The sequence below is a fragment of the Ruditapes philippinarum genome, unplaced genomic scaffold (genome assembly GCF_026571515.1).
Source record: "Ruditapes philippinarum isolate M1 unplaced genomic scaffold, ASM2657151v2 ctg133_1_1_1_1, whole genome shotgun sequence".
Lineage (NCBI taxonomy): Eukaryota > Metazoa > Mollusca > Bivalvia > Venerida > Veneridae > Ruditapes > Ruditapes philippinarum.
In genome coordinates, this window is record NW_026864453.1 from 556,825 (window position 1) to 584,769 (window position 27,945).

Below are 27,945 nucleotides of genomic sequence, written 5' to 3' on the forward strand. Positions count from 1 at the left end.
TCCATATGCAGCCTACAACAATACTGAATTTGAAATATTCGCCAATAATAAACCGGAAGCAATGTGTTAAATTCAAGATGGCGTCGATGGGGAAAGTTGTTTTGTTTGCGATTTCGCTTTTTGTAATTTTCGTACAAATAATGGCAGGGTATGTCCAAAAACTTAAAAATCACACAGATTATCATTTTTATTTTGTAGCTTTTTAATTTTTAATTAATTCGTTACTTATTTAAGCGATAAAATTCATTTTATTGATGCCGGTTTGCGTGTTGTAATTTGATTGGCTGAGAGACGCTACCCATTTTATGGTTGAAAAACTACTTTTTAAGATGCAGTGTTGCTCTTATAACATTATTTTCATCTCGCTCTAAGTAATTCCAATTGAAATGTCCATATTGAAATCAAGTGTAGAATGTATTTAATTTTAAGATTCATTTTCATTCAACATTTCAATAGAATCAAAGTGAAAGTAGGTCTAGCAAAAGTAACTTTAGCCCAGGTCTTTCATAAATTTATGGTTTGAGACTGGGGCCAGTGTCCATGCCAGTGGGGGTGGGGATTTAACTTAAAATGAAACATTAAAAACTACTAATATGAAATTAGGCAATGCCTATGAACGGGGAAGTCGTTAAAAATTCCGTTCATTCTTTCCGTTTTAAAGGTGTCATTCAGTATTACATGCACCGCTCCCGTTTTCACTCGGAACACTCGACGATTATCATTTATCCGAAAAGTTGAGATTTGTTCCGTTATCGGAATACCCGCCTATTATCATTGAGTTACATTGTAAATGGCGGCGCCGGACTAGAACTGACACTGAAAATTTCATTGATAGGTATAGAATTCTATATATTTTTTAATTGTTTTTTATTTGATTTTCTTTTAAATATACACGTGTAGTCTATAGCCGGGCAAGCCAAAGCCCGGACCCGCTTCGCGGGCCCGGTCTTTGACTTCCCCGTATTACGACTAAATTAGAGATTTATCTTATTTTTAATATGAAAAAGGCAAAGCCTCAAAGCGAGCTTGATTTTCTTTAACTGTAAAATAGTTTAAAATAATGGTTCATTTTTAGCTCGACTATTCGAAGAATATGAGAGCTATTGTAGTTGCCCGGCGTCGGCGTCTGCGTTGGTTAAAGTTTTTTGTAAAGTCAAATATCTCAATTATTGCTTGAGATATTCAACTGAAACTTACAATAATTATTTATAGTAACTAGGTACATCAGATTGACAAGTTGGATAACTCTACCTACAATATTGACAGAATTATGCCCCTTTTTAACTTAGAAATTTTGGTTAAAGTTTTTTGTAAAGTCAATTATCTCATTTATTGCTTGAGATATTCAATTGAAACTTACAATACTTATTTATAGTAAAGGAACAAGGTTCATCAGATTGACAAGTTGGATAACTCTGCCTACAATATTGACAGAATTATGCCCCTTTTTGACTTAGAATTTATGTTAAAGTTTTTGTAATATCTCAAATATTTTCAAAGTCCATTGACATATGGCTTTGAAACTTTGCACACATGTTCCCCATCATGACCCCAACCTTTAGACAGGAGGAGGTAACTGTATCCAGAATTTTGACAGAATTATGCCCCTTTTTCGACTTAGAATTTATGTTTTAAGTTTTTGTAATACCTCAAATATTTTCAAAGTCCATTGACATATGGCAGGGCTCATCCTGGGGGGAAATTTTAGGGAGAAGTGACTTCCTCTCGAAAAAAAAAGAAGGGAAACAACCCAATGTGTATGCATTAACATGCATGGCTATACATCCTTTAACTATAATATAAACACAATTAATCTATTTATCAGGTATTTTTAAGCTTTCTCTAAATATTTGTTTATATATTTTCATGTAGATTTATTGATAATAATGTGTAAGAAAAAGTATGATGAATAAATTAATTTTATGTTATTACATTCCTCACTTTTAAAGATCCTGTATGTTTTGTAATTGAGATTGCATACCACTCTTCATTGAATTATATATGTATGTAATTATGCAAATTTGTCAATTTTCAAACATGGAAGAAAATGTAAAATATGTATTGCAAATATTTGTACATATTTAAGGTAATCATTAAATTATATGCATTCATTTCTTATTGGAAAAATTTACTTAGAATTTATAGAAAACTAAATTCTAATTACCTCCCTTTATTTACATGAAATATTAAATTCGGTAATATCTTTATAAATAATGTTTTTTGAAACTTACAATATCGATAAATCTTAATTTGAGCATGATAATTTGTATATAAAACCATAAAAATAATGTGTAAACTGTTACAGGATCATTAATAGAAGATACAGTTACATTGGATATTGTAATATACTGTAATACAATATCTGTCTGTTCTGTTAGAATGATTACAGAAATTCTTTTATGATCTCATATGTTGTAATGTCAGTTTTATGTGCATATAATTATGCTTATAAAACAATTTTCAAACATCGAAGAATATGTAAAATATGTACTGCAAACATTTGTGCACATTATATTTGATCACTAAAATTATATACATTCATTTCTTATTGAAAAATTAGACTGAGATATTATAAAAAATAAATTTCTAATTACCCCCCTTTATTTTCATGAAATGTTTAACTCGTAATATCTTTATAAATAATGCTTTTTGAAATTTACAATATTGATAAATCTTAATCTGAGCGTCATATTTATGACATTAAAACAAATATATATATTGAAACTTTAAGAACACTTCTTTCCTGACAAATTTTGTTGTTATATACATGTACACCTGATATACGACCGATATGTAGCATGCCGATCATGATTCGTAGTTTTTCCGAGATGTTGGCCCACGTGCTTAAGCTGTGTCAAATTTGGCATTTCTACAAAGATAACAATGTCAAACACTCACTGTCTACAACATATCAATCGTAAGATTTTTGCGAATTGGCTTTCTTAAATTTTCGCGTAGGTGTATCATTAACTTTCTTTTACTGCTAGGTTTGGGCATTTCGCCCTGTAGCCATGATGTGAGCGACATAACAATTTTTAATTCATGTTAACGGACTGAAATCATTCAAAACTATGTTTAAGTTTTTAATCCGGTCGCTGATCATTTGCGAAATTGATTATTTTTAATTGACTAACAGTGTTGTGATAGCAGTGAAAAACCCATTGTACATCGCCTTTACTCGGGTTAAACACCGCATGTATATCAATTAGGGAAGATACGCACGTGTTTAGATGATCGGGGAAAAAACAATCTATAATCATCGCCTAATCCCGTATTATACTCGCAAAACTGTCACACAATTATACCCGTTTTGGGCCGATGCTCTCATTATTTACTGTTTAGAGTAGGCGGTCTATCGCTTTGCATACAGGTAGAAGGGTAGTATAAAGCGACGCTCTGATTGGATAATGATAATTAGCAGTCGTCATATGGGCGGATACAATCTCTGTTCTTTACATCGCCAAGTAATTAGTCTTTGGGAATTAAGATTTTATCGGCGATGTTGACTTCTCTTTGATCATTTGGGAGAGCGAAATGGAAATATACACGGCGAAGTTTTCGCCTGAATCGCCCTTCCGGATGAGCCCTGCATATGGCTTTGAAACTTTGCACACTTGTGCACCATTATAACCCCAACCTGTAGACAGGAGGAGGAATCTGTATCAAGCATTTTGACAGAATTATACCCCTTTTTCAACTTAGAATTTACTTTTAGGTTTGCATTCCACCTCAGATATTTTCATATTCTATTGAAACAAGTTGATATTTTATACTTTGAGAACATAATAGGACTCTGTCCAAGGCCTATAACTTTAACATGGATTTAAAGAAAAATTTTGTCCTTTTGTTATTAACTCTGAAAATTTTACATTATCAAGGCTCTTTTACTATCAAGCACTAAGAATAGTCGAGCGTTGCTGTCCTACCAACAGCTCTTGTTATTTACATTTTCCGTTTTAAAATTGTCATTTGGTATTTTATACACGGCTTCCGTTTTTTTCTGGTACCTCCTTTCTATTATGGTTCCCAAAGAAGTGTGCAGGACACCAGTCTTCGCTTCCGTTTTCAATCAGAGTTCATCTGCTTTTATCGTTATCTTGTAATTTGAAAAGTTGCGATGTGTCAATTCGGTACTTCAGACGAAAGTTTTCAAAACCATCACCTAGCAGGTACTCGCGTTACTGTAAAGCTCGCTTTGATAGCAGGCCCTTCGGGCAAGCTTGTCGAGCTCGCTATAAAATATAAAATTTATAATTCTATAAGTTTTTTTTTTAAAGTGCAGCAAACTCTTGATAAACTGCAATTTCTGAGCCATTGAAATAACCAAATTGCCTGAAGCTTGAGACAAGATAGATAGCTTAGTGACATACAAGTAAAAATTTATAGACACATGACTGTAGTCTATAGCCGGGCAAGCCAAAGCGCGGACCCGTTCTTTGATTTCCCCGTATAACCACTCTATTGCTCAGCCCAGACTTCCCGAAATACCAGGGTCCGACAGACATGCCGATAAAATTTGATTAGGTCAGATGATTTTTTTTTCCGGATCGGTCTGACTGTCTGGCTTTTATCCAAGTCGCATGTATACAAAATGGCGTCGCTAAAGATGCCAAACCTGGGAAAAAACAATAATTACCATCAGAGGAGCGCGCAGAACAGCAGTAAAAGGATGAAAAGTCGAATAGACCTGAGACAAAATTTAATGAAAAACGGAAATGGAATCAGGACCGTGAATGGTTGGTGTATGACAGGGAGCAGTGTTTTTTTTCACCAAAATATTCGGCGAAATTCGGCCCCATTCCCCCACAAAATAGTATGTTTTTTCACCCCCTTAAAGCCGAAATTTTCCCCTATACGGCAGCCTGAATTTGCCTGCAATGAATATTATTTTATTTTGCAACTAACTGCCGAAATAATGTTTTATTTTATGCCTGTAACACTTACTAGCAAGATTGTTTACAAATTGTTCTCGGGTAGGTAAGGGGTCAGCTTCTCCTGGCGTCCCAACAAGTTAAACATTCGGCGCCTCGATATTTTAGATCCATATATTAAGAAAAAGCGATGTATTTTAAACCTGTAATGCAAGAGTTGATCCCCTTTCCTTCCTAAAAGAAAACAATACAAAATAAATTTATAACCAAATAAAATTTCCCCTCCTATTGCATTTTTCCCCCTCCAAAGGGCACTGACCCCCTTCCCCCAAAAGATAAAAAAAAACACTGGGGAGGAGATCAAAATGCGCTGTACGGACTGTGCCGATTTTTACGACAAAAAAAAAGAAATACAAACACAAGTTTTCCTTTGATTTTGATAAATTTTATTTGGATTGACAAATTTCATTTCTTTCTGACAGATTTTCATGGTTTGTCGGACCGAATGTCTGACACTTTTTTTAACTTTCGGGAAGTCTGCAGGCAAATTAAAATTTGATTAAAACTGTATATGTACATAATTTTTATTAGTTGCGCTTGTTTAATCAAGGACTGTTTGTAGACATATAAAATGGCATTAAAAATTAAACATATACCATGTTTTAGGCAAATGTTTGCCGATTCCAACTACAAAAGTTCTCATTTTCTTTCACTCATAAATTTAGAGAAAGATACAAGAATTTGAGTGTCTTCTGTTTCTTGTAATATTGAATATCGAAGTTTATATGCAAATGTTTTTATTTTAGACGTGACTTCTACAAAATTCTTGGTGTTTCCAAGAGAGCAACTACAAATGAAATCAAGAAAGCTTACAGAAAACTTGCAAAAGAAATGCATCCAGATAAGAATAGAGGTGATCCGGATGCTGAACAGAGGTTTCAGGACCTAGGAGCAGCTTATGAAGTACATAGAAATTTTTTAATGAATTTTGGTGTTATTTAAATTTTAATGGGCTTTGTAAGAATACACATTTGAATACTTTTTATGCCACCACTTGGGCGTCGGTTTTAAAGATTTGCCCTTGTCTGTCATGTTGTCCAGCTGTCAAACTGAGTGTCATACAGTAATGTTGGGCCATCCCTGTCTTATGGACACATTTCTAATTTAACATCACTTGATCATTAGCAATAATAAAGTTACCCTGCTCAAAACATTTTTGGAATAGATTAATGGATTGAATTGTGAAATTTAAAGTTGACACAAAACAGTCTCTCTTTTTTCTTCACGACCTCCTAGAAAAATGTTGGAATCATTTGTCAGAAAATGCAGCAAAAAGTTTTTAAAATTGTTGTCAGCAAAAAGCCTTATATCAGGCATTGTGAAACTTGTAAAAATTTCAGCTGATAACAGATTGATTTCAGCTCTTATTTGTTATCTGAAAAAGCTTAGTTATCAAAACTTAAGCAAGCAGATGACTTTATCAGAAAAAAACCAACAAAAATGATAATGTAATTATACCTATAAATAAATGCTTGATTAAAAAAGAAATTTGATTAAAAGAAGAAAATTAAAACATAGGTAACTTTGTTGACTGTACATTATACCCCAGGAGCAAATAAAGTTTTACTTTTTTTAGAAAGGTCATAGGGCAAACATGAATTTTATAATGTTTAAATAATGGTTTTAGAGAATGTTTGATGCTTGTGATGTGAAGGAAATGGCAATCAATGTTAAAATAATTGTCATAAAAGTAGCAAAATAAAAACAAAGTAGTATTTTGACTTCCATACAAAATACTAATTCACTATACCTGTAGCCAAAAGACAATAGTGAAAAGGATAGTTCAGAGATTTGGACAATTAGTTACTTTTTGAATACATTTTGTACTTTAAAAGTACACCAAGATAAAAGTGTTTTTAGAAATATTACTAAAAGAATTTCTGAGGCATAATTGGCCTTTAATGAATAAAACAAAATATAGCGCAAGAAATAAGTCTGTCATATATTATTTTTAGGCTTTATCAGACTCTGACAAAAGAAAGGTTTATGACAAACATGGAGAAGAAGGTCTAGGCAAGAGTAATATGGACGGAGGTGATGTATTTAGCAGGTAAGCAAAAAATTTAGATTGAATCTTAAGAGTTCTGGTGAAGATAAAATGTTTACTGTGCTATGATATCAGGAAGGATCTTAATGTAGGTCAGTCTTCTAATCCGTGATCAGAATAGGCTCTTTATTGTTAAAGCAGCATGCCTCAAGATTCATGCTAAATTTCATGAAAATATTTGAAAATTTATTAAAAAGTAAAATATTGTTAAGTGAACAAAGAAAGTAATTTTACACATTATAAAAGGCACTGTGAGTGACCTATAGATGCTTTTCACTTAGCAGTTAGAGGTCTTCCTCCACCAGTAAAGCTGGAAAGTCGCCATATAACCTATACTGTGCTGGTGTGAGTAAAACCCAGTCAAAGGAACAATCAAACATAATATTTTCCTGCATATGTATAAAAGAATTTGATTAATCCTTTTTCTATTGTATTACATAGAATATTGACCCCCTAAATGGCTGGCAAGGGAGATAAATATTGTAAAAATCAGGAACTGTGCCAAATCAGGTCTTTAAGAAATTTGAAGGGTCAAAGAGTCATTTCAAGGATCAAATGGACACCCTGTTAGGTCAACCTGCATATCCATGATCAGAAGAGGCTCTTTATTGTTAAATCAACATGCCTCAAGATTTATACTTAATTTTGTGAACATTTTGAAAAAAAAAGTAATATATTGTTAGGTGAACAAAGAAAGTAATTACACATTATAAACAGCGCTTTCAATCCACACAAATTCATGTAGGCAAATAAAGGTCAAAATATGTAAAAAAAAGCCCTTACTGTGTTTGACTACGTCAAACAATAGAAATACAGTAATAAATACTACAAATTAGTCATTCATTGTATATAACATGTAAATCATTACTTGAATTATGGATATTTTTTTCTTTCCTTAAAATCCTAGTCGATTTTTCTCAAAAATTGATTTTCTTGATTTATTTTTTTTTGCTCATCTGGAGGCATGCATTTTTAAATATGCAATTTTAGCATGAAAATATTGAAACCTCTTACAATTCTGGAATCATTCCAAACAGGAAGTAGGACAAGTTGGTACTACAAATTTAGCAAGGATTGAATGATATTGTAAAATATCATTTGCTTGAAAAAACAAAGTGGTTTACAAATAAACAAATTGTTGTTTACATGATGAGGTATCAGATTTGCTCATTCAGAAAGAATTTTTTTTCTTGTTGATTTGTTGTGAGTGACCCATAGATGCTTTTCACTTGGCAGTTAGAGGTCTTCCTCCACCAGTAAAGCTGGAAAGTCGCCATATAACCTATACTGTGCTGGTGTGAGTAAAACCCAGTCAAAGGAACAATCAAACATAATATTTTCCTGCATATGTATAAAAGAATTTGATTAATCCTTTTTCTATTGTATTACATAGAATATTGACCCCCTAAATGGCTGGCAAGGGAGATAAATATTGTAAAAATCAGGAACTGTGCCAAATCAGGTCTTTAAGAAATTTGAAGGGTCAAAGAGTCATTTCAAGGATCAAATGGACACCCTGTTAGGTCAACCTGCATATCCATGATCAGAAGAGGCTCTTTATTGTTAAATCAACATGCCTCAAGATTTATACTTAATTTTGTGAACATTTTGAAAAAAAAAGTAATATATTGTTAGGTGAACAAAGAAAGTAATTACACATTATAAACAGCGCTTTCAATCCACACAAATTCATGTAGGCAAATAAAGGTCAAAATATGTAAAAAAAAGCCCTTACTGTGTTTGACTACGTCAAACAATAGAAATACAGTAATAAATACTACAAATTAGTCATTCATTGCATATAACATGTAAATCATTACTTGAATTATGGATATGTTTTCTTTCCTTAAAATCCTGGTCAGTTTTTCTCAAAAATTGATTTTCTTGAATTTTTTTTTGCTCATCTGGAGGCATGCATTTTTAAATATGCAATTTTAGCATGAAAATATTGAAACCTCTTACAATTCTGGAATCATTCCAAACAGGAAGTAGGACAAGTTGGTACTACAAATTTAGCAAGGATTGAATGATATTGTAAAATATCATTTGCTTGAAAAAACAAAGTGGTTTACAAATTGACAAATTGTTGTTTACATGATGAGGTATCAGATTTGCTCATTCAGAAAGAATTTTTTTTCTTGTTGATTTGTTGTGAGTGACCCATAGATGCTTTTCACTTGGCAGTTAGAGGTCTTCCTCCACCAGTAAAGCTGGAAAGTCGCCATATAACCTATACTGTGCTGGTGTGATGTAAATCCCAGTCAAAGGAACAATCAAACATAATATTTTCCTGCATATGTATAAAAGAATTTGATTAATCCTTTTTCTATTGTATTACATAGAATATTGACCCCCTAAATGGCTGGCAAGGGAGATAAATATTGTAAAAATCAAGAACTATCTATAGATATAATAATGTCTATAGATTCAGAATAAGTAATAATTATACTCCTTTGTTCCCTTTCTTTTAGAAAACTATATAACTATAATCATTTGAATAGTTTTATTATACACATACCTCATAATTATGATATACTGTTTCTATAATTTACAGTTTTTTTGGCGGTGACTTTGGATTTTTTGGAGGTGGACATCACGAAGATAATGACAGTCCTAAAGGTGGTGATGTAGTCATGGACTTGGAAGTTACATTAGAAGAATTATATGCTGGTAATTTTATAGAGGTAAGTCGTTATTTTTTAATTAGTAACTTAATTGGAAAATTTGACTTCCAGTTTTCTCAATGAGTTTGAGTTTTTACTGTTGAATGTTATTTCTCGATATACAGTAGAACTTCTATGAGTCGAACTTCGATTAGTCGATTTTCTCGATGTGTCGAAGTAAAATGAAAGTCCCGATTTTTTCCCTTATATATTCCTTATAAAAACCTATTTATGAGTCGAGATTTTATGTGTCGAGTTTTTCGATGTGTCGAAGTTTTTTCGTGGTCCGTATAGAATAAATCTAGTACAATTTACCACAAATAAGTCGAAGTTCTTCGGTTATTTTGACACCTTCGATCTCGAGACATTTTCACACCTTTTCTGGCCGCGAAGACGATTTCCGATCAACTTTAGTGACAGGTGTTAATTACACAGCCGAGTGTTCAAACAGCCTTTGTATGCGTTTAAATGTGTGAAAAAATGCTTTAATCATTACTATTTTAATTGCCGTAGCGGTATTTGAAAGTACATGTAAACAGTAAGAACTATCATTTGAGTACTTCCGTGACCCGGTGTCGCGTGATAATCACACGCGAAATATTTACTATAAGCTGGTTAAGTTATTGCCCTTTCGTATTGTTACGCCTTTTGTAACTTCATTGTATACGTCAACAGGAAGTCCAAATCATTAGCCGTGAAAAGTTACTTAACATGTCATATTTATCATTGTATAATGTAAAATATCAGATTAATGAATGAAAGAAAAACATGAAGTAGGTTACGTTATAGATCTTGTAATAAAGGCTAGCCGCGGGTTGAAACTTTGTCATGAAATTCAGACCGATTCGTGAGTCGAAGTCCCGATGTGTCGAAGTTTTTACGCAAGTCCCTCCAACTTCGACTTACCAAAGTTCTACTGTAGATGACATTAAATGTTGGTGTACTTGTATGTCAAGAGCTTTTTGATTCCTTTAAGTAATGGCATCTGAAGAAAAGACTCGATTGTTATTGATACACATCTATTAAAAGGATGCTATGCTATGAACTGAAGTAACAGTATATATTTTTGTCACATCCATCCTCTATTGCACTGAAATTGTTATTTTGAAATGCATAGGCTGTTGAAAAAGGTTGTCTGTGATCAAGGTCAAGGTCACTGTTACTAAAAATAGAAATTCAGTTTTTGCTCAATAACTTGAAATTGCTTTGGTCTATTGACTTAAACTTGGTGTATGGATAGCTTATATCAAGAGGCAGCTTTGGATTGCTACCCAGATGTCTGTGATCAAGGTCAAGGTCACTGTTACTAAAAATAGAAATTCAGTTTCCGCTCAATAACTTGAAATTGCTTTGGCCTATTGACTTAAACTTGGTGTATGGATAGCTTATATCAAGAGGCAGCTTGGGATTGCTACCCAGGTGTCTGTGATCAAGGTCAAGGTCACTGTTACTAAAAATAGAAATTCAGTTTCTGCTCAATAACTTGAGTTTGCTTTGGCCTATTGACACCAAACTTGGTGTATGGATAGCTTATATCAAGAGGCAGCTTAGAATTGCTATCCAGTTGTCTGTGATCAAGGTCAAGGTCACTGTTACTAAAAATTTAAATTTGGCCTATTGACACCTAACTTGGTGTATGGATAGCTTATATCAAGAGGCAGCTTAGAATTGCTATCCAGTTGTCTGTGATCAAGGTCAAGGTCACTGTTACTAAAAATTTAAATTTGGCCTATTGACACCTAACTTGGTGTATGGATAGCTTATATCAAGAGGCAGCTTAGGATTGCTACCCAGGTGTCTGTGATCAAGGTCAAGGTCACTGTTACTAAAAATAGAAATTCAGTTTCTGCTCAATAACTTGAGTTTGCTTTGGCCTATTGACACCAAACTTGATGAATTGGTAGCTTATATCAAGAGGCAGCTTGGGATTGCTACCAAGGTGTCTATGATCAAGGTTAATGTATTTAGTTTTCATGTTATACCTTGAGTTTGCTTTGACCTTTTGACACCAAACTTGCTGAGTGGCAGCTTCGGATTGCCACTAAGATATCTGGGAGCAAGTTCAAGGTCCAGTGTAAGAAATTAGGATTTGAATCCACTAGGCTGGTCGGACTACCAGATTGAAATATTCACTAGCCCAAAAGACATTTCACTAGCACAATTCATTTGTTCAAAACAGTTGTTTATATTCCCTCTGAAAATACAGTAGCCTGGTCGGGCTTGTTACTGTGAAAAGTTGGTAGCCCGAGGAGAAATTTAGTAGTCTGGGGCTATAGGACTACTGCTAATTTCGAACACTGAAGGTCATTTGCTTACAATAGAATTTTCAGCTTCTACTCAATTTCTTCTGTAACGATCGCACCTCAATGTAAAACAAATATTTACATTACCCCACCCACTTTCTTTGCCTTAGAAATATTGATATGTATTTTAAATGTACAATGTATAATATTGTAGTACTATAATACTGTTCATGATTTCATGTTGTATATTTGTTATATGTGTTGACTATTCATGTTGTTTTCAGGAAATAATTACTGTGCACCCTAATCTACGCTTTAAAAGTGACGTATTTTTACGCTTGAATTCGCCGCTATTTATTTCAGCAGATAATCGTGTCTTATTCATATATTCTTAAAAGGTATTAAAAATTATTGATAAATATCAATAATATAACTGTTATTTTCACAAAGTGTACCTTTCAAAACATTCTAAGTGCTTTTATAAGTTCAAAATCCAGAAAAGAATAGTGAATTTTGAGTTACTTCCTGGTTTATGTCCGCCATTACATTTCCTACTACGTCATCGCTGATGACGTCACATCTGACGAAATTTTCATATAAATACAGCGGCATTGTTATTTTTTTGGGGAATACCATTGACGAGGGTATTCCGTGTGTCGCTCACCAACGAGAAAATAAATTCAATTGGTAAAATAACTATGGGCACAGAAGAGGTAAAGTTCCCTAAATCAACCAAATAAATAAAAATGTGGTAATTCCTAAGTGACTCCATCTCCAGTGTTTCAAAGTGTTAAGTCTTGTGTTTACCAATTTAACCATTCTTTTTAAAGTGTAAAGTTCGTTAAATTTACCTTGTTAGTTGGTGAAAATTATAAACCATTGAACCAACGTGTATTTCTCATAACTAATCTCTATCATGCGTATATTTCAAGTGCTAATTTATTAATGTGTACAATTGTTCAAAGATGTTGATAAACTGTGACGAGGATTGTCGAAGTTGCTAACATTTACCAACTGGTAAAATTCACCAACTGGTAAAAGCTACAAAAGGGTAAATCTTACGGCGTAGTCTAACTATATTTGATACTAGTTTCTTTGTGGTATGAAACCACTAAATCGGTGAATATAATATTTAAGTGTATTTGTTTCTCGGTGATAACATATTAAAGTGTGAACTTGCTTAGAAGACTCCTACATTAAAACTTGGAACAAATATCTTAGGAACAATTTGACATTTGTGTTCGAAAAGAATTCGTTGTATTTATTCAGATGAATTAAAAGAATTAGGGTGCACAATATTACTATTTGTCGTAAATACAAATAAACATTTCAATAACTATATGATGTAATATTATTAGCTGTTCGTTATAACTGTTTAATTCCTTTAATAAAGTTAATCGTTAAACTTTAAATTGCCTCCGTTATTCCTTGCCAGACAGGCAGTAAATATCAATTTACCAAAAAGCCGGGCCCAGGCGAACTCATGTAGTTTGCCCCCATGTGTTCTTTGTAACTCTTATAAATTATCGCTACCTAAACAGGGGGTAACGCTACAAATTTGGTGGCAGCGGTGGGATATCACTTTAAATAATCGGAAGAACAACATACTTAGGACTTGTTAATTTAGTTTGTGCACGTGCTATTGTGATCTTACCTGGTACCGGTGGTAAATTTGGTCTTGTGCATTAAATGGAGGAATCAAATATTGTAACTTTTAATCAGTTAAAGAGTTCAATCGTAATGGAAGACAGCGATTGTGAGTCAGAACCTGGTGTTAGTTCAATGCAGACTGAGAATGAAAGTCCGTTCATTCCACCTGAGGGAGTAATTTTAGAAAACACTGGAGATGGAGAAAATAACCACAATACTTTAGAGAAATTAGTTATTGATTTAAGCACACAAGTACATCAAAATTTTGTGTCAGTTCAAAATGAAATAAGAAGTTCATTGTCAGTGTTCGAATCTAAGCTAGACCATTTACAAAATCAAATTGATAACGTACAACCTAAATGTGGTAAGAGTGTGACTTTACAAAAAGATAATTTTATACAGAAGGCAGGTCCCCATGACGTATGTATTGGACGAGGACCTATAAACAGTACTCCTAACTGTGAAGACATTAATAATAATGGCCCACAAATGGTTATTCAAAATTCACAGTTGGAAATAGTGGGGGACACCCCAAAAACTTACAGGTACCATAGGGTCAAAAATTTTTAATAGAAAACGCCCTCCCGGGGTTTTAGTGACGAAAACACATAAAAAACCCAAAAACCAACAGCATAGAGGGGGCCCTAAATGTTTTTGGGACGAAATTTAGCTAAATTTTAAATATTGTAGTTTTAAATTTGAATAATTGGAGTTTATCAATAAATCGTTTTTTTCTTGCGAGTAGTATAGTGGGGGGGCAGGGCGATTTTTATGCGACTAGATAAAAAAAAAAGACGTTTTTTTGATTCTATTGTAAAATTTTATGAAAAATCTTTTAGGGTTCTGTTCCCCCCAAAGCAGAAAAAATTTCGCTCACATTTACAAAGTAGAACACTTGGGTAGAAATGAAAAAAACCAAAATTTAGACAGTCTGTTAGGAAGTTAACTAGAAAGGCTTATCCGAGTGCTTCCTCTGAGGTCGTTGATTTACTAGCATTAGATTATTTTGTCGATGCTATACCAGATACTGACATAAGATTGAGATTAAGAGAAGTAGGCCCAAAGTCTATTAATGAAGCAGAACGAATTGCAGTAAGGTTAGATGCTCATAAGGAAGCTGATAAAAGCAGGGGTGGTAGGAATCATGTAAGAAATATTGCACCTGAGGTAAATCAAACAGACAGAAAATTAAATGAGTTGTCTTATCAAATGAAAATGTTAACAGCTCAGGTTCATGACAGTAACAACCTAAAGCAATTTCATAGGGGTAATGAAACAAACAAAATAGGGCATAGGTTTGATAACAAGTTTGATAGGACCCCTAATTATCAAGGACGAGGAAGATCATTTCATAAAGGCCCAGACAAGGTCCAAGCATTTAAGCAAAATAACTACTCGGGAAACGGGCGCGGCTCGAGTTTAAGGACCGAAATTCGAAACCCGGCCAGAGGTCCAAATCAGACACAATAAATGCTAATCAAAATTTGACGAAAGATGATGGATTTTTCTTGCCTGCTCAGTTATATGATATTAAAGTTTCTATGTAAGTTGATACAGGATCTAATGTTACAATTCTCCGTAAAAGTTTGTATGATAAAATTTCGGAGGACAAGAAGCCGGAAATAATACCAATTAACATGACGCTTACTACTGCCACTGGTGAAACGGCTCCTTTTTATGGCAAAATTAAGTCAATGATTACAATAGGTTCACAATGTTTCGAACAGAATATTTTCCTGGCAGATATAAAAAGTGATGGAATATTGGGTATGGATTTCTTTAAAGCTAATCAATGTAAGATTGATGTTGCAAAGAACAGTATTATACTTAATGGAGAAGATGTCTCTTGCTTTCATAGAGATGAAAATGCGTTAGCTACGAGTTGTCGAATTTTGGTAAAAGAAAATACAATTATACCACCAGAAACCGAAGTAATAGTGTTAGGGAAATCTAATGCAACTATTCGTAATACAGTAGGAATTATTGAACCAAATGCTAGATTCTCTGAAAAGAGTGGTCTTTTGGTCGCAAAAGCTCTTGTTGATATTGAAAGTGGAAACATACCAATACGCATGGTTAATTTAAATACCGAGCCTTGTACAGTTTATAAAAATACCGTGGCTGCATTTTATGAAGCTGTGATGCAACCAGATATTGTTAACGTGGAAACAGTAGGTGTCTGTGAGAGTAATGATACAAAGATACCAATTCATTTAAAAGATGTCTTAGAGAAGGCCGTTGAAAATTTAACAAATGCCGAGGCAGAAAAGGTTAAGAATCTTTTGATTAAACATCAAAATGTGTTCTCTCGAGATTCTGGTGATATTGGAAGAACACATATTGTTGAGCACACAATAGAAACAGGAAATGCTAGACCAATAAAACAAGCTCCTTATAGGGTTCCCCTTGCAAAACGTTTAGCCGCAGAAAAAGAAATTAAGGAAATGGCAGAAAAAGGTATTATAGAGCCTTCCACAAGTCCCTGGAGTAGTCCTGTTGTCATGGTTACGAAACCAAACGGTGCAATAAGATTTTGTTGCGATTTTCGCAAATTAAATGAATTTACTGTTAAAGATAGTCAACCATTACCAAGAATTGATGATACTTTAGATGCTTTATCTGGGTCTGTCTGGTTTAGTACTCTTGACTGCAAATCTGGATTTTGGCAGGTCGGAATGTCAAACACTGATAAACATAAAACAGCATTCTCAGTACAAGGTGTAGGTTTATGGCAGTTTACAGTAATGCCATTTGGTTTATGTAACTCCCCTGCGACATTTGAGAGACTAATGGAAAGAGTCTTAGCAGGTCTTACTTGGAACCAATGTTTAGTATATCTTGATGATATAATAAGCTATTCTAAAACATTTGACGATCATCTATCTAGTCTTGATGCTATATTCACACGCATGAAAAATGCAAATTTAAAACTTAGTCCCGAAAAGTGTATTTTATTTCAAAAACAAGTTAGGTTCCTTGGTCACTTAATCAGTTCAAAAGGAATTGCAACTGATCCCCGAAAAATTGAAGATGTGCAAAATTGGAAAACACCAAGAAACGTACGTGAGGTGCGTAGTTTCTTAGGACTGTGTTCTTACTATAGAAAATTTGTAAAATGCTTTTCGTCAATTGCTAAACCATTGCACAAATTGACTGAAAAAGGTGAACGATTTCAATGGTCAGAGGCTTGTGAAACCTCATTTCAAAATCTTAAATTTGGATTGATAAATGCTCCAGTATTGTCATATCCAAAGTCTGATGGTATATATATCTTAGACGCTGATGCAAGTGGAGTTGGTATCGGCTCTGTATTGCAGCAGATGCAAAATGGTGAAGAAAAAGTTATTTCATATTTTAGTAAATGTCTTTCGAAAGAAGAAAGACGGTATTGTGTAACCAGAAGAGAGCTTCTTGCCGTGATATGTTCAGTGAAACATTATCACCATTACTTGTTTGGACGTCATTTTATAATAAGGAGCGACCATGGCGCTTTAAGGTGGTTAACCAATTTTAAACAGCCAGAAGGCCAAGTGGCCAGATGGCTAGAGACGTTGTCGATTTATGACTATGAGATAAAACATAGAGCTGGTCGTATTCATTCAAATGCTGATGCGTTGTCCAGACGACCTTGTAGTCATAGTGGATGCACGTACTGTGATAAAGCAGACGTCAGATATACAAAGCCAGTATACGAATTAGGTTTGGATATGAAAGATAGGCTAGAAGAGGGGATAAGCACAACATTTAATGTTGAAGTTAATGCTTGTCAGAACTCATTAGAACAAGAGGAAGAACTGCTTAATAGAAGTAGTAGAAAGAGTTCTGAAATCTTGGGTGATATTGATTTGCAATTAGAAGGTGGGCATGACGATGCTTTTCACCAAGCTGTTAATGTGATCCAAGATCAAGAGCAGGTTGTTGGGCTTCAGAAAGTCAGCAAGAGTGTAAACATGCAGGACATTGAAACTGTTGCTGATGATAGTGAAGTATCAACAGAATGTGAAAGTCATAGGTCTGAGATAGTAAATGAACATCAAAGGAATATTCCTAATGAAACATGTGGTATGGGTGACATAAAGTCTAAGATCCCCACATGTTGGAATAATACTGATGTTAGTAACACACCAGTTAGAGAAATCCTAATTTCGTTGAATGGCAAATCTATTGCAGATGTCCAAGATAAAGACGAAATTATAAATACTATAAAGATGTGGTTACAAAATAATGAAAAACCTAAATGGTCTGAAGTATCTCCAAGATCGGTGGAGTTAAAATATTATTGGAATCGATATGATTCATTAAAGATAGAAAATGGAGTTTTATACCATCTTTGGGAAGAAATTGATGGGAAATCTATTAAGTACCTAGTGGTGTTGCCTAGAGTGTTAGTCAATGAGGTGTTATTGGAGCTACACAATAGACTTATAGGAGGTCACTTAGGGGAACGTAAAACTAATCTGAAAGTAAAGCAGCGGTTCTTTTGGTTTGGATTATCCAAAGATGTGAAAAGTTGGTGCAAAACCTGTGACCTGTGTGATTCACAGAAAGGCCCTCCAAGAAAAGCAAAAGCTGCTATGAAACAGTATCTAGTAGGTGCCCCTTTGGAAAGAGTTGGTATAGATATAACTAGACCTCTGCATAAAAGCAATAATAGAAATAAGTATTTATTTACCATTGTTGACTACTTTACTGAATGGATTGTAGCAATTCCATTAGTAAATCAAGAGGCCCACACCGTAGCCAACAGTTTTGTTGAAAACTTTGTTTCAGTATTCGGTGTACCTAAGCAACTTCATTCCGATCAAGGTACTAATTTTGAGTCACGTATCTTTAAGGAGATGTGTGAAATTTTAGGGTCGGAGAAAACTAGAACAACGGCCTTCAGGCCGCAATCCGACGGATTGGTAGGAAGAGGACAAAGAACGATAAAAGCTATGTTGTCAAAATTTGTGACAACAAATCAGAAGGACTGGGATACATACTTACCGATTATCTCAATGGCATATAATTCTTCTGTACAAGAAAGTACAGGGTTTACACCAAGTATGATAATGTTTGGACGAGAGATGCAATTACCTATTGATCTAGCATTAGGACAACCTAAAAACATAGAAAGAATATCTGAAACTGAATATGCATCTCTGCTTACGGATAAATTAAATTTAGTACATGAGGTTGCGCGAAAACATATTTTATTGGCAAGCGATTCACAAAAACATGTTTACGACCACAGATTAATGCAAACTGCATTTGATGCGGGTGATTTAGTTTGGTTGTATAACACCAAAGTTAAGCCAGGTGTAAGTGCAAAATTATCAAGACAATTAGTAAGATTGACCAAGTGAGTGTGGTAGGAGCCAATATTGTTCCTCTTACAGGGTTAACTGCTCAGAAACTAAAGTGAGTAATATGAAGTGAATAAAAAAGTGAAATTAAATGTTTTTGAAAAGACAGAGTGTATAGTAGGAAAGTTACATTTGTTAAAGGGTTACTGTGCTCAAGATGTGTTTGTTGTTTTGGTGATTTTTTTTAAGCACATAAACATGTATGATAGTAACTGACAATAAATCAAACGTTTTCAAGTATAAAGTCTTTAAAAGATAAACATTTGTCACGAATCATAAATTCTGTCATAGTAAATAACTATTGTTGTAAATATTTTCTAAGTTGTTTATTAAGATATATAGTGTATAGTTTAATGTGTAAGTGAATCAACTTAAGTACTTTTAGCTTGGTTCACCTTTAAAAGTTTTAATTGAACACATGTATTTTTTTTTAATTGTATTGTTGTTAACTTTAACTTTGAGAGAGAAAATGATTGTGACTGTAATGCTCACATGTTAAGTACTTTTGAGGAAATTATTCATTTTGAAAAATAACTTCACTGTTCCTAATATCTAGTTCATATAGTTTAAAATATTGTAAATATATTTCTTTTCTATTCTTTATGACAAATTTAATTACAGTTAAGAAAGTTAAATTGAATGGCTTAAGTATTTTACTTGAAGTTTGTCTTAAGGTCTTACTTGATGACAGGTGAAGTCTTTAAGCTAATATTTTGAATTTGGTAAAATGTAATTGTTTTATTATTGTACTTGTTCTTCTAAGGAAATTTAAACTAATATATAATGTTTTGGGGACCAAAACTTAGATAGTGTGGGGCAATGTAACGATCGCACCTCAATGTAAAACAAATATTTACATTACCCCACCCACTTTCTTTGCCTTAGAAATATTGATATGTATTTTTTAAATGTACTATGTATAATATTGTAGTACTATAATACTGTTCATGATGTATATTTGTAATATGTGTTGACAATTCATGTTTTTTTCAGGAAATAATTACTGTGCACCCTAATCTACGCTTTAAAAGTGACGTATTTTTATGCTTGAATTCGCCGCTATTTATTTCAGCAGATAATCGTGTCTTATTCATATATTCTTAAATGGTATTAAAAATTATTGATAAATATCAATAATATAACTGTTATTTTCACAAAGTGTACCTTTCAAAACATTCAAAGTGCTTTTATAAGTTCAAAATCCAGAAAAGAATAGTGAATTTTGAGTTACTTCCTGGTTTATGTCCGCCATTACATTTCCTACTACGTCATCGCTGATGACGTCACATCTGACGAAATTTTCATATAAATACAGCGGCATTGTTATTTTTTTCGGAATACCATTGACGAGGGTATTCCGTGTGTCGCTCACCAACGAGAAAATAAATTCAATTGGTAAAATAACTATGGGCACAGAAGAGGTAAAGTTCCCTAAATCAACCAAATAAATAAAAATGTGGTAATTCCTAAGTGTCTCCATCTCCAGTGTTTCAAAGTGTTTAAGTCTTGTGTTTACCAATATAACCATTCTTTTTAAAGTGTAAAGTTCGTTAAATTTACCTTGTTAGTTGGTGAAAATTATAAACCATTGAACCAACGTGTATTTCTCATAACTAATCTCTATCATGCGTATATTTCAAGTGCTAATTTATTAATGTGTACAATTGTTCAAAGATGTTGATAAACTGTGACGAGGATTGTCGAAGTTGCTAACATTTACCAACTGGTAAAATTCACCAACTGGTAAAAGCTACAAAAGGGTAAATCTTACGGCGTAGTCTAACTATATTTGATACTAGTTTCTTTGTGGTATGAAACCACTAAATCGGTGAATATAATATTTAAGTGTATTTGTTTCTCGGTGATAACATATTAAAGTGTGAACTTGCTTAGAAGACTCCTACATTAAAACTTGGAACAAATATCTTAGGAACAATTTGACATTTGTGTTCGAAAAGAATTCGTTGTATTTATTCAGATGAATTAAAAGAATTAGGGTGCACAATATTACTATTTGTCGTAAATACAAATAAACATTTTAATAACTATATGATGTAATATTATTAGCTGTTCGTTATAACTGTTTAATTCCTTTAATAAAGTTAATCGTTAAACTTTAAATTGCCTCCGTTATTCCTTGCCAGACAGGCAGTAAATATCAATTTACCAAAAAGCCGGGCCCAGGCGAACTCATGTAGTTTGCCCCCATGTGTTCTTTGTAACTCTTATAAATTATCGCTACCTAAACAGGGGGTAACGCTACACTTCATTGCTTTTTGGCCTATTGATTGCTGTCACATCAAAACTAAGTCGTTAAAAAACCTGGTTTTCGTCGCATTGCGGCGCTTCTTGTTGTTTTCATTAATATGCTATAAAATATTTACATTTTCTTTCTTTTATTGTATGTGAAAACATATTGTTATGATAATCAGACATTAATTTTGACTCTGTTTCTTTTGGTAAAGGTTCTAAGATATAAATCAGTTGCTAAGCCGGCTAAAGGTACAAGGAAATGTAACTGTCGTACAGAGATGGTGACAACACAGTTAGGTCCGGGACGATTCCAGATGCAGCAGCAACAAGTTTGTGACGACTGTCCTAATGTCAAGTACGTAACTACATTGCTTTATTTGGCCCTCAGTGGCCAAGTGAATGAAGTCGCTGACCTATTTTCCACTCTCTGCGAGCTAAAATACAGATTGGGACCTCTAATTGTTTCATGCTAGGATTTTATTAAGCCAGACTCATAGATAACATGTTTTCTACATCTCTGATTTAGCCAGGTTAGGAACAGTAGTGGTTCGACACATGTGTTTTCATGTGCCTGAAATAATACAAAGATCGGCACTTGAGGTCTTTCGCCACATTTTGAAAATAGAAAAAAGCCAATAAATGGCCCCTTCGTCTGTCAGTTTGACTAAAAAACCAAACCCTGAAAAAAAATGAATTTATTACTTTTCCATAGAAATTTAATTGCACTGCCCCAGAATAGAATATTTTCATTTCTGGTTGATTTTCAGGTTTGTACCAGAGGAGAAAATGTTAGAGATTGAGATAGAGCCTGGTATGAGAGATGGACAAGAATATCCTTTTGTTGCTGAAGGTGAGGTTATAAATATTCTTATGTGCTTTGTGTCATTAGTGTTTTCAAATACACGAAACTCAAATTAACTATAGTGCTAAATAAAGGCCTTCGGCCCAAAATACATAAAAAGTGAAGCTATTTACTCCAGAGATGTATATATGTTTATTATGTACCCCTAGATTTTTAGAGGGTTGTTAGTTTTTCTCTTACTGAAAGAGTAAAAATTATCTAAACTTCGTAAAATTTTCCAGTTATTTTCAACAAACTGACAATATTATAAGATATGAAGTACTGACAATATTATAAGATATGAAGTACAGTCTAAAAGCTTAGTAAACATAAGCCAATAATGAAGTATTATTTTTTTGTTACAGGTGAGCCACATATAGATGGTGACCCAGGAGATCTTAGATTTAAAATTAAACAGCAAAAGTAAGTGTTTTTAATAAAATTTTGATATCCATGTTTTTTTCACCCAGTTAGTTTATACAGAATTATTTTAAAATGATTGTTTAGAAACTGAGGTTTTTATTGTGAAAAATGACCAAAAATTGAAAAGCGTTGCATTGTTTTTCACTCAAAGCAGGCAAAGGATAGCAAAAAATATGTTTTTCAATTAATTTGAGTGTCTTAATTATCTTGTATATCTTTCTGTTTAATGTGCCGTTACTGATATTTGATCTCTGATTTTATGTTTTTAGGCTTTTGAACCTCAGTGGAGTTACTTTAAAGCATGGACACAGTTTTATTTACATATTGATATTAAAAATAACAATTGTTATGAAAAAACAAACAAAAGTCTTTGTCACCTGAATGGTGGGCAAGTGGTTACGTTTGAATGTATTTATAAAAATGTAAATATTGACTAAAACTTAACACAACAGTAATAATACAACCAAGTGAACTTTCACATGTGTTATTATCTTATTTGTATGTGTTTTGTGTCTTGTTTTAGGCATGCCAGATTTGAGCGTAGAGGGGATGATTTATATACAAATGTAACAATCACATTGGTGGATGCTATGATTGGTTTTGAAATGGATATTCCTCATTTAGATGGCCATACTGTAAGTTTATCATAAAACTACATGTGCATCAATGTATCAAGTTTATTTGTTGTTTGTTGTTTGTTTTTTGTTTGTTTTGTTTTTCCTTCAAAAAAGATTTAGTCATCTATCATGTGTCTGTTTATCCTCATGGACCATTTGTTTCAATGGAATATTTAAAATAAGCTTATTTATATTATCATATATATATATCTGAGTTTTATGAAGCCGCTCTGATCTAAGAAGAAGAATCAGAAATTCACATTCAGAAAATCTGCATTGAAATTAGTTATATAAAGTTGTATTAAATGCAGTTGTTCCAAGCAAAATAACCTATTATCATCATTCAAAATAGTTATTTTGTAGACTGAAAAATATTGGCCCATTAAAATAACCTATTATCATCATTCAAAATAGTTATTTTGTAGACTGAAAAATATTGGCCCATTAGAAAGCAGAACTTGTAAGATTATGGCTTTTTTTAGAAATATTTTGAGTATGTAACAGAAACATGCATCAGAAAAGATCGTACAGCAGCTTGGATTCAAACTCGTGACCTCCCACTTAGCTAAAATGACAGTGCTCAAAACCACTTAGGCAATAGATGTTATCCGAAACTGGCAAATACGGGTTTTTCCATGCTAATCCCCCCATGCAAAGAAACTTTTACCGTTAAAGCTTCACGTTGCACTAACAGTCACAATATATTGGTCAGTCTGTTGTGCTTATCGTTAAAGTGTTTTTACCCCTCGATTAGCTGGGAAATCCCAAAATATTCTTAATTCCAGAGTAAGTCTATTTATTGATTCCGTGATACTTTTGTAAGAATTGAACTAACAGGAAGGTAGGCGGCTCTTAACCATTCGACAATCTACACACAGGTATAGATAATCATTGATTTGTAGTAAAAGATATTTCAAACATGTGTACTTGTGTTTATTTCAGGTACATATAGTTCGAGATAAAATTACTTGGCCTGGTGCCAAAATGAGGAAGCCTCACGAAGGGATGCCTAATTACGACAACAATAATGTTAAAGGCAATTTATTTTTAACATTTGATATAGATTTTCCGAAAGGAACATTAACTGAAGAGCAAAGAGAAGGTATTTGTCATATTTTTCATTTTGCATGTTTTTCTTTTTACTCAAGAGAAATAAGTAAGGTTGACCTATTGCACCTGTCAATCATAATTTATTATGTTTAGTGGTTTTTTTTAACTGAGGCCATCCTTAAAAAAATGTTTGTTTGCAGTAACCCGACCCAGAATTTTCAAGGTGGGTAGGTAGGTCGATTTTTTTTTTGATTTTTTTTTTTAATTATTGAACTGTACTCCCAAATAAACATGGAATTTCAAAATGCTGGACAATTTATGCTTTGATAATCTGGTAACAATTAATAAATTGATAAATGAATTCTAATTAAATAATACCTACATTAAATATTTCTTCTATTAACCTTTAAAAGAACAAAAACAAAGCACAAGGCATAATTTTCTGATTAAAAAAAAAATTGTTTTTATCCAGACCATGAAAAAAACTTTTGAGTAGGGGCAAATTTTGTGAGTAGGTCGCGTTACTGCAAACAAACATTTTTTTAAGGATGGCCTGAGCGCTGTATGAAAAAGTATGGTAAGCACATTTCAGGCTAGATAGATAATTCATTGTTTTGGTCAGACCCTCTTGAAATTTAATAAGCTACAAGACAGTTTCCATACTTAGAAATGCAGAATTTTACCATTATTTTCTTTTAATCCTTGAAATTGATTAACTAGTTGATGTAAAGTTTCAAATTCAAGAGAGGTTAACTGATATACTCTAGGTTAAACCTCCTGCAATGACAGAGTGGTTAAAGTTGTTAAGGAAGGTATCCAACTAGTTCACTGAACGTCGGTGCTTACTCAGTTCTACTAAGGTGCTTTCTTGTGCCTGAAATAATGCATGGAGGGGCACTTGAGGTCTTCCTCCACCAGTGAAGCTGGAAAGTGGCCATATGATGTTTACTGTGTTGGTGTGACATAAAACCAAACCAATAATAATAAAAAAAAACAGTAGTCAGTGTATATTTAATTAACAAATCAGCCTCAGTTTCCAAGATAGTATTAAGGCCATTTGATTTATTATTTTGAGATATTTTTGCGCATTTATCATTTACAATATATATTGAAGTTTTACTTGCAACCTATATAGATTATTATTACCTTACTTAACATTTATCTATGTTTCTGTTTTCAGCTCTTCGAAAACTTTTAGATCAAGAATCAAAACAGCGAATATACAATGGTTTACAAGGATACTGATCCTTAGGGCATTTAGGTTAATTTTACATCTTTAGGTTCTTTGTTCATCTTTAGGTTACATTGTCACCATTTTCAAATAATTTCTATTTTTAGCATCAGATGTTTATTGCTTTAATATGACAAATTGAAATTTTTTATTACCAGATAATATCATAATTTAAGTAAAAGAGGTCAATAACTATTTTAAAGTTACATATACGCCTTTGAATGAAATGAGATATATACTAATGAAGGTACACTCTAGTGCTAAAAATAGATTTTATTGTTTATTTTTAGAATGCTTATGTGTTATTGTTAAAAGAATCTGTCTGTGAATGTGGGTAAAATAGGAGGGAATATTTTGACTGTACCTGTCACTAATATTTGTTTACAAATGTTTCATAACATTTTTGTTGCTAATTTTGTAAACGAGAGGGGAGATTTATATATATTTCTTTCTTTCTGTTGTATGATACTCAAAATTTAATGTTTATTACAATACAGTAAACTTCGCTTATAACGAACTCATTGGGACATTCAAAATCTGTTCCTTATATCCGGAGTTCCTTGTAAGCATATAGCAAATTAGTTCCTTGTATCAGAAGTTTTTATAGCGAACAGTTTTACATATAACGAACTAATTGTTTACCATCGTCCTCCATTTTGAAGATCATTTGATTAAGAGAAATAACTTTCGGGTCCGTCAGTGTTGTCTCCCTTATATTGATTCAATAAAGAAAAAAAGGAATAATTGCAATGTTGTTTCTTTTTAATATAATTTTTATGTATAAATATATCTATAAGATAATTATATGATATGTACAATATATGCAATATTGTTATTTATTAACAATACAGTATCATGCACAGAAATAATCACTTTGCTTTGAAGAAGTCGCTAAATTTAGTTTGGGAATGTTTACAACTCTTCAGGTTTAATTAAATATCCAATAAACTTTTAAAAACTGTTTCTCTAACATGTGCATTAGACTCGAAATATGACCTAATCTTGTGCAAACAATCAATAGCTTCATTCTTTGACACAACCGGCAGATCATCTAAATAGATCTCGTCTTCGGATGATTGACTGTCATCGTCATTCATTGTTCCTAATGTATCCGCTACATTCGGCCAAGTTTTTTACTCTGTGCCGATGAAAACGATGATAGAAAATGTGTGACCTGTTCACGGATAGCCGATATTTTGGAGTTCGTTATAAAGTACTTTTTATGGCATTGGGACTAAAAAATGAGTTCCTTATAAGCGATAATTCCTTATAACCGTGTTCGCTGTAACCGTCATTTTTTACATGAAATGAAGAAGGGCAAAATTCGGGCCAAACAATTTTGTTCCTTATAACCGGAAGTTCGCTATAACCGTGTTCGCTATATGTGAAGTTTACTGTACTATATCTCAAGATTCACTTTTATCAAATTTTGGAACCAGTCTCAAAATCCATCATTTTGATTGGTCAAGTTCTTGTTTTATATGAATTTGGCCAATGGGTGAGTGGCTTTCTAGACTGGTTAACAAATTATCGATTTGGTCCAGATTTTGTCTTCTGATTGAATAGCTGCATATAAAAGTTGTGTCTGAAAGATAATTTAAACCTTTAACTTGTAGAAAAGACATACAGAATTTCATAAACTATAAATAAAGGAATATGCCAGTCTTAAATGCTGCTCTTTCAGACCACTAATGATTTAGTACTTTTTCATCAAAACCCTTGAAATAAAGAATGAACTGATCCCTATTCAAAGCAGGGCAAATCCATTACAAAAATCAAGCAGGGCAAGGTTTTGACTATTACTGATTGATATGTTTCAAGGCAACTTTATAAACCTCGGGAATTAGTCATGACATTGTTACCATTGACTCTTGCTAAACATTTTCGTTATTTTTAGTGTTTAATTTAGAAGTGATTACTTTGTGGCCCTGTTAATGAATGGGAAATTTGAGAAATGTTCATTATTTCTTTTACTTTACACATTTTTTGCAAAGTTTTTACTTTAATGTAGCAACAAATCATTATGTGCTTTAATTTATTTTCTTCCCCTGACAAGTTTTTTTTTGTTAACTGAATACTAAGAGGATATTTTTTCGTTTGAGTGAATATGGAATATATTTTCACGAAACATGATAAAATGCCACATATTTTCACGAGCCGGGACGGCGAGTGAAAATATGAGGCATTTTATCATGTTGAGTGAAAATATATACCATATTTCACGAAAAAACGAAAAAATAACCTTTTTATTTAATTCATTATCAAAGAAAAATGGTTATGAACCCCCTTGCCTGCTACGCAACTGCAATTATACAGTGCGCAGTAATATAAGTATCGTCTTTTTGCACGCGATATTTAGCGCTAGATTGTGACGTCACGTAAACAACTTTTTAAACGTCTGTACAGCGTTAATGACTGAATTAAAGATATTGGTGTCCGGATTTATTCTTAGTTAGACCATTTTCTATCATTCTAGATAGTTTTCAAAACAAAATTCAACAAAAAAGTTGTTTGTATTTATCAGATTTTCTAAACAAAATGGCGAAAGAAGTCCCTTAAAATAAATATGAGTTTTGACTCCGCCCACTTTCATATTTATATTTCATATTTATTTTTAAAAAATATGAAATATATTTGACTGATATAGCACC

General features: G+C 33.0%; 1 protein-coding gene across 1 annotated transcript; it reads left to right on the forward strand.

Moving 5' to 3' along the window:
- Positions 1 to 34: 34 nt before the first annotated feature.
- Positions 35 to 25,777, forward strand: LOC132725647 (dnaJ homolog subfamily B member 11-like). Its single transcript, XM_060710824.1, has 10 exons — positions 35 to 148; positions 5,678 to 5,834; positions 6,887 to 6,981; positions 9,533 to 9,662; positions 21,345 to 21,487; positions 21,900 to 21,982; positions 22,339 to 22,396; positions 22,920 to 23,031; positions 23,956 to 24,115; positions 25,244 to 25,777. The coding sequence occupies exons 1-10, from the start codon at positions 78 to 80 to the stop codon at positions 25,306 to 25,308; spliced, it is 1,074 nt and encodes a 357-aa protein (XP_060566807.1). The 5' UTR covers positions 35 to 77; the 3' UTR covers positions 25,309 to 25,777.
- Positions 25,778 to 27,945: the final 2,168 nt, after the last annotated feature.

Excerpts from the sequence above, each read along its gene's own strand:
- LOC132725647 (XM_060710824.1), top strand. The coding sequence starts at position 78 with ATGGCGTCGATGGGGAAAGTTGTTTTGTTTGCGATTTCGCTTTTTGTA. Across the intron at positions 149-5,677 it reads TTCGTACAAATAATGGCAGG|ACGTGACTTCTACAAAATTC; the intron begins GTATGTCCAAAA and ends TTTTTATTTTAG. Across the intron at positions 23,032-23,955 it reads CTCATTTAGATGGCCATACT|GTACATATAGTTCGAGATAA; the intron begins GTAAGTTTATCA and ends TGTTTATTTCAG.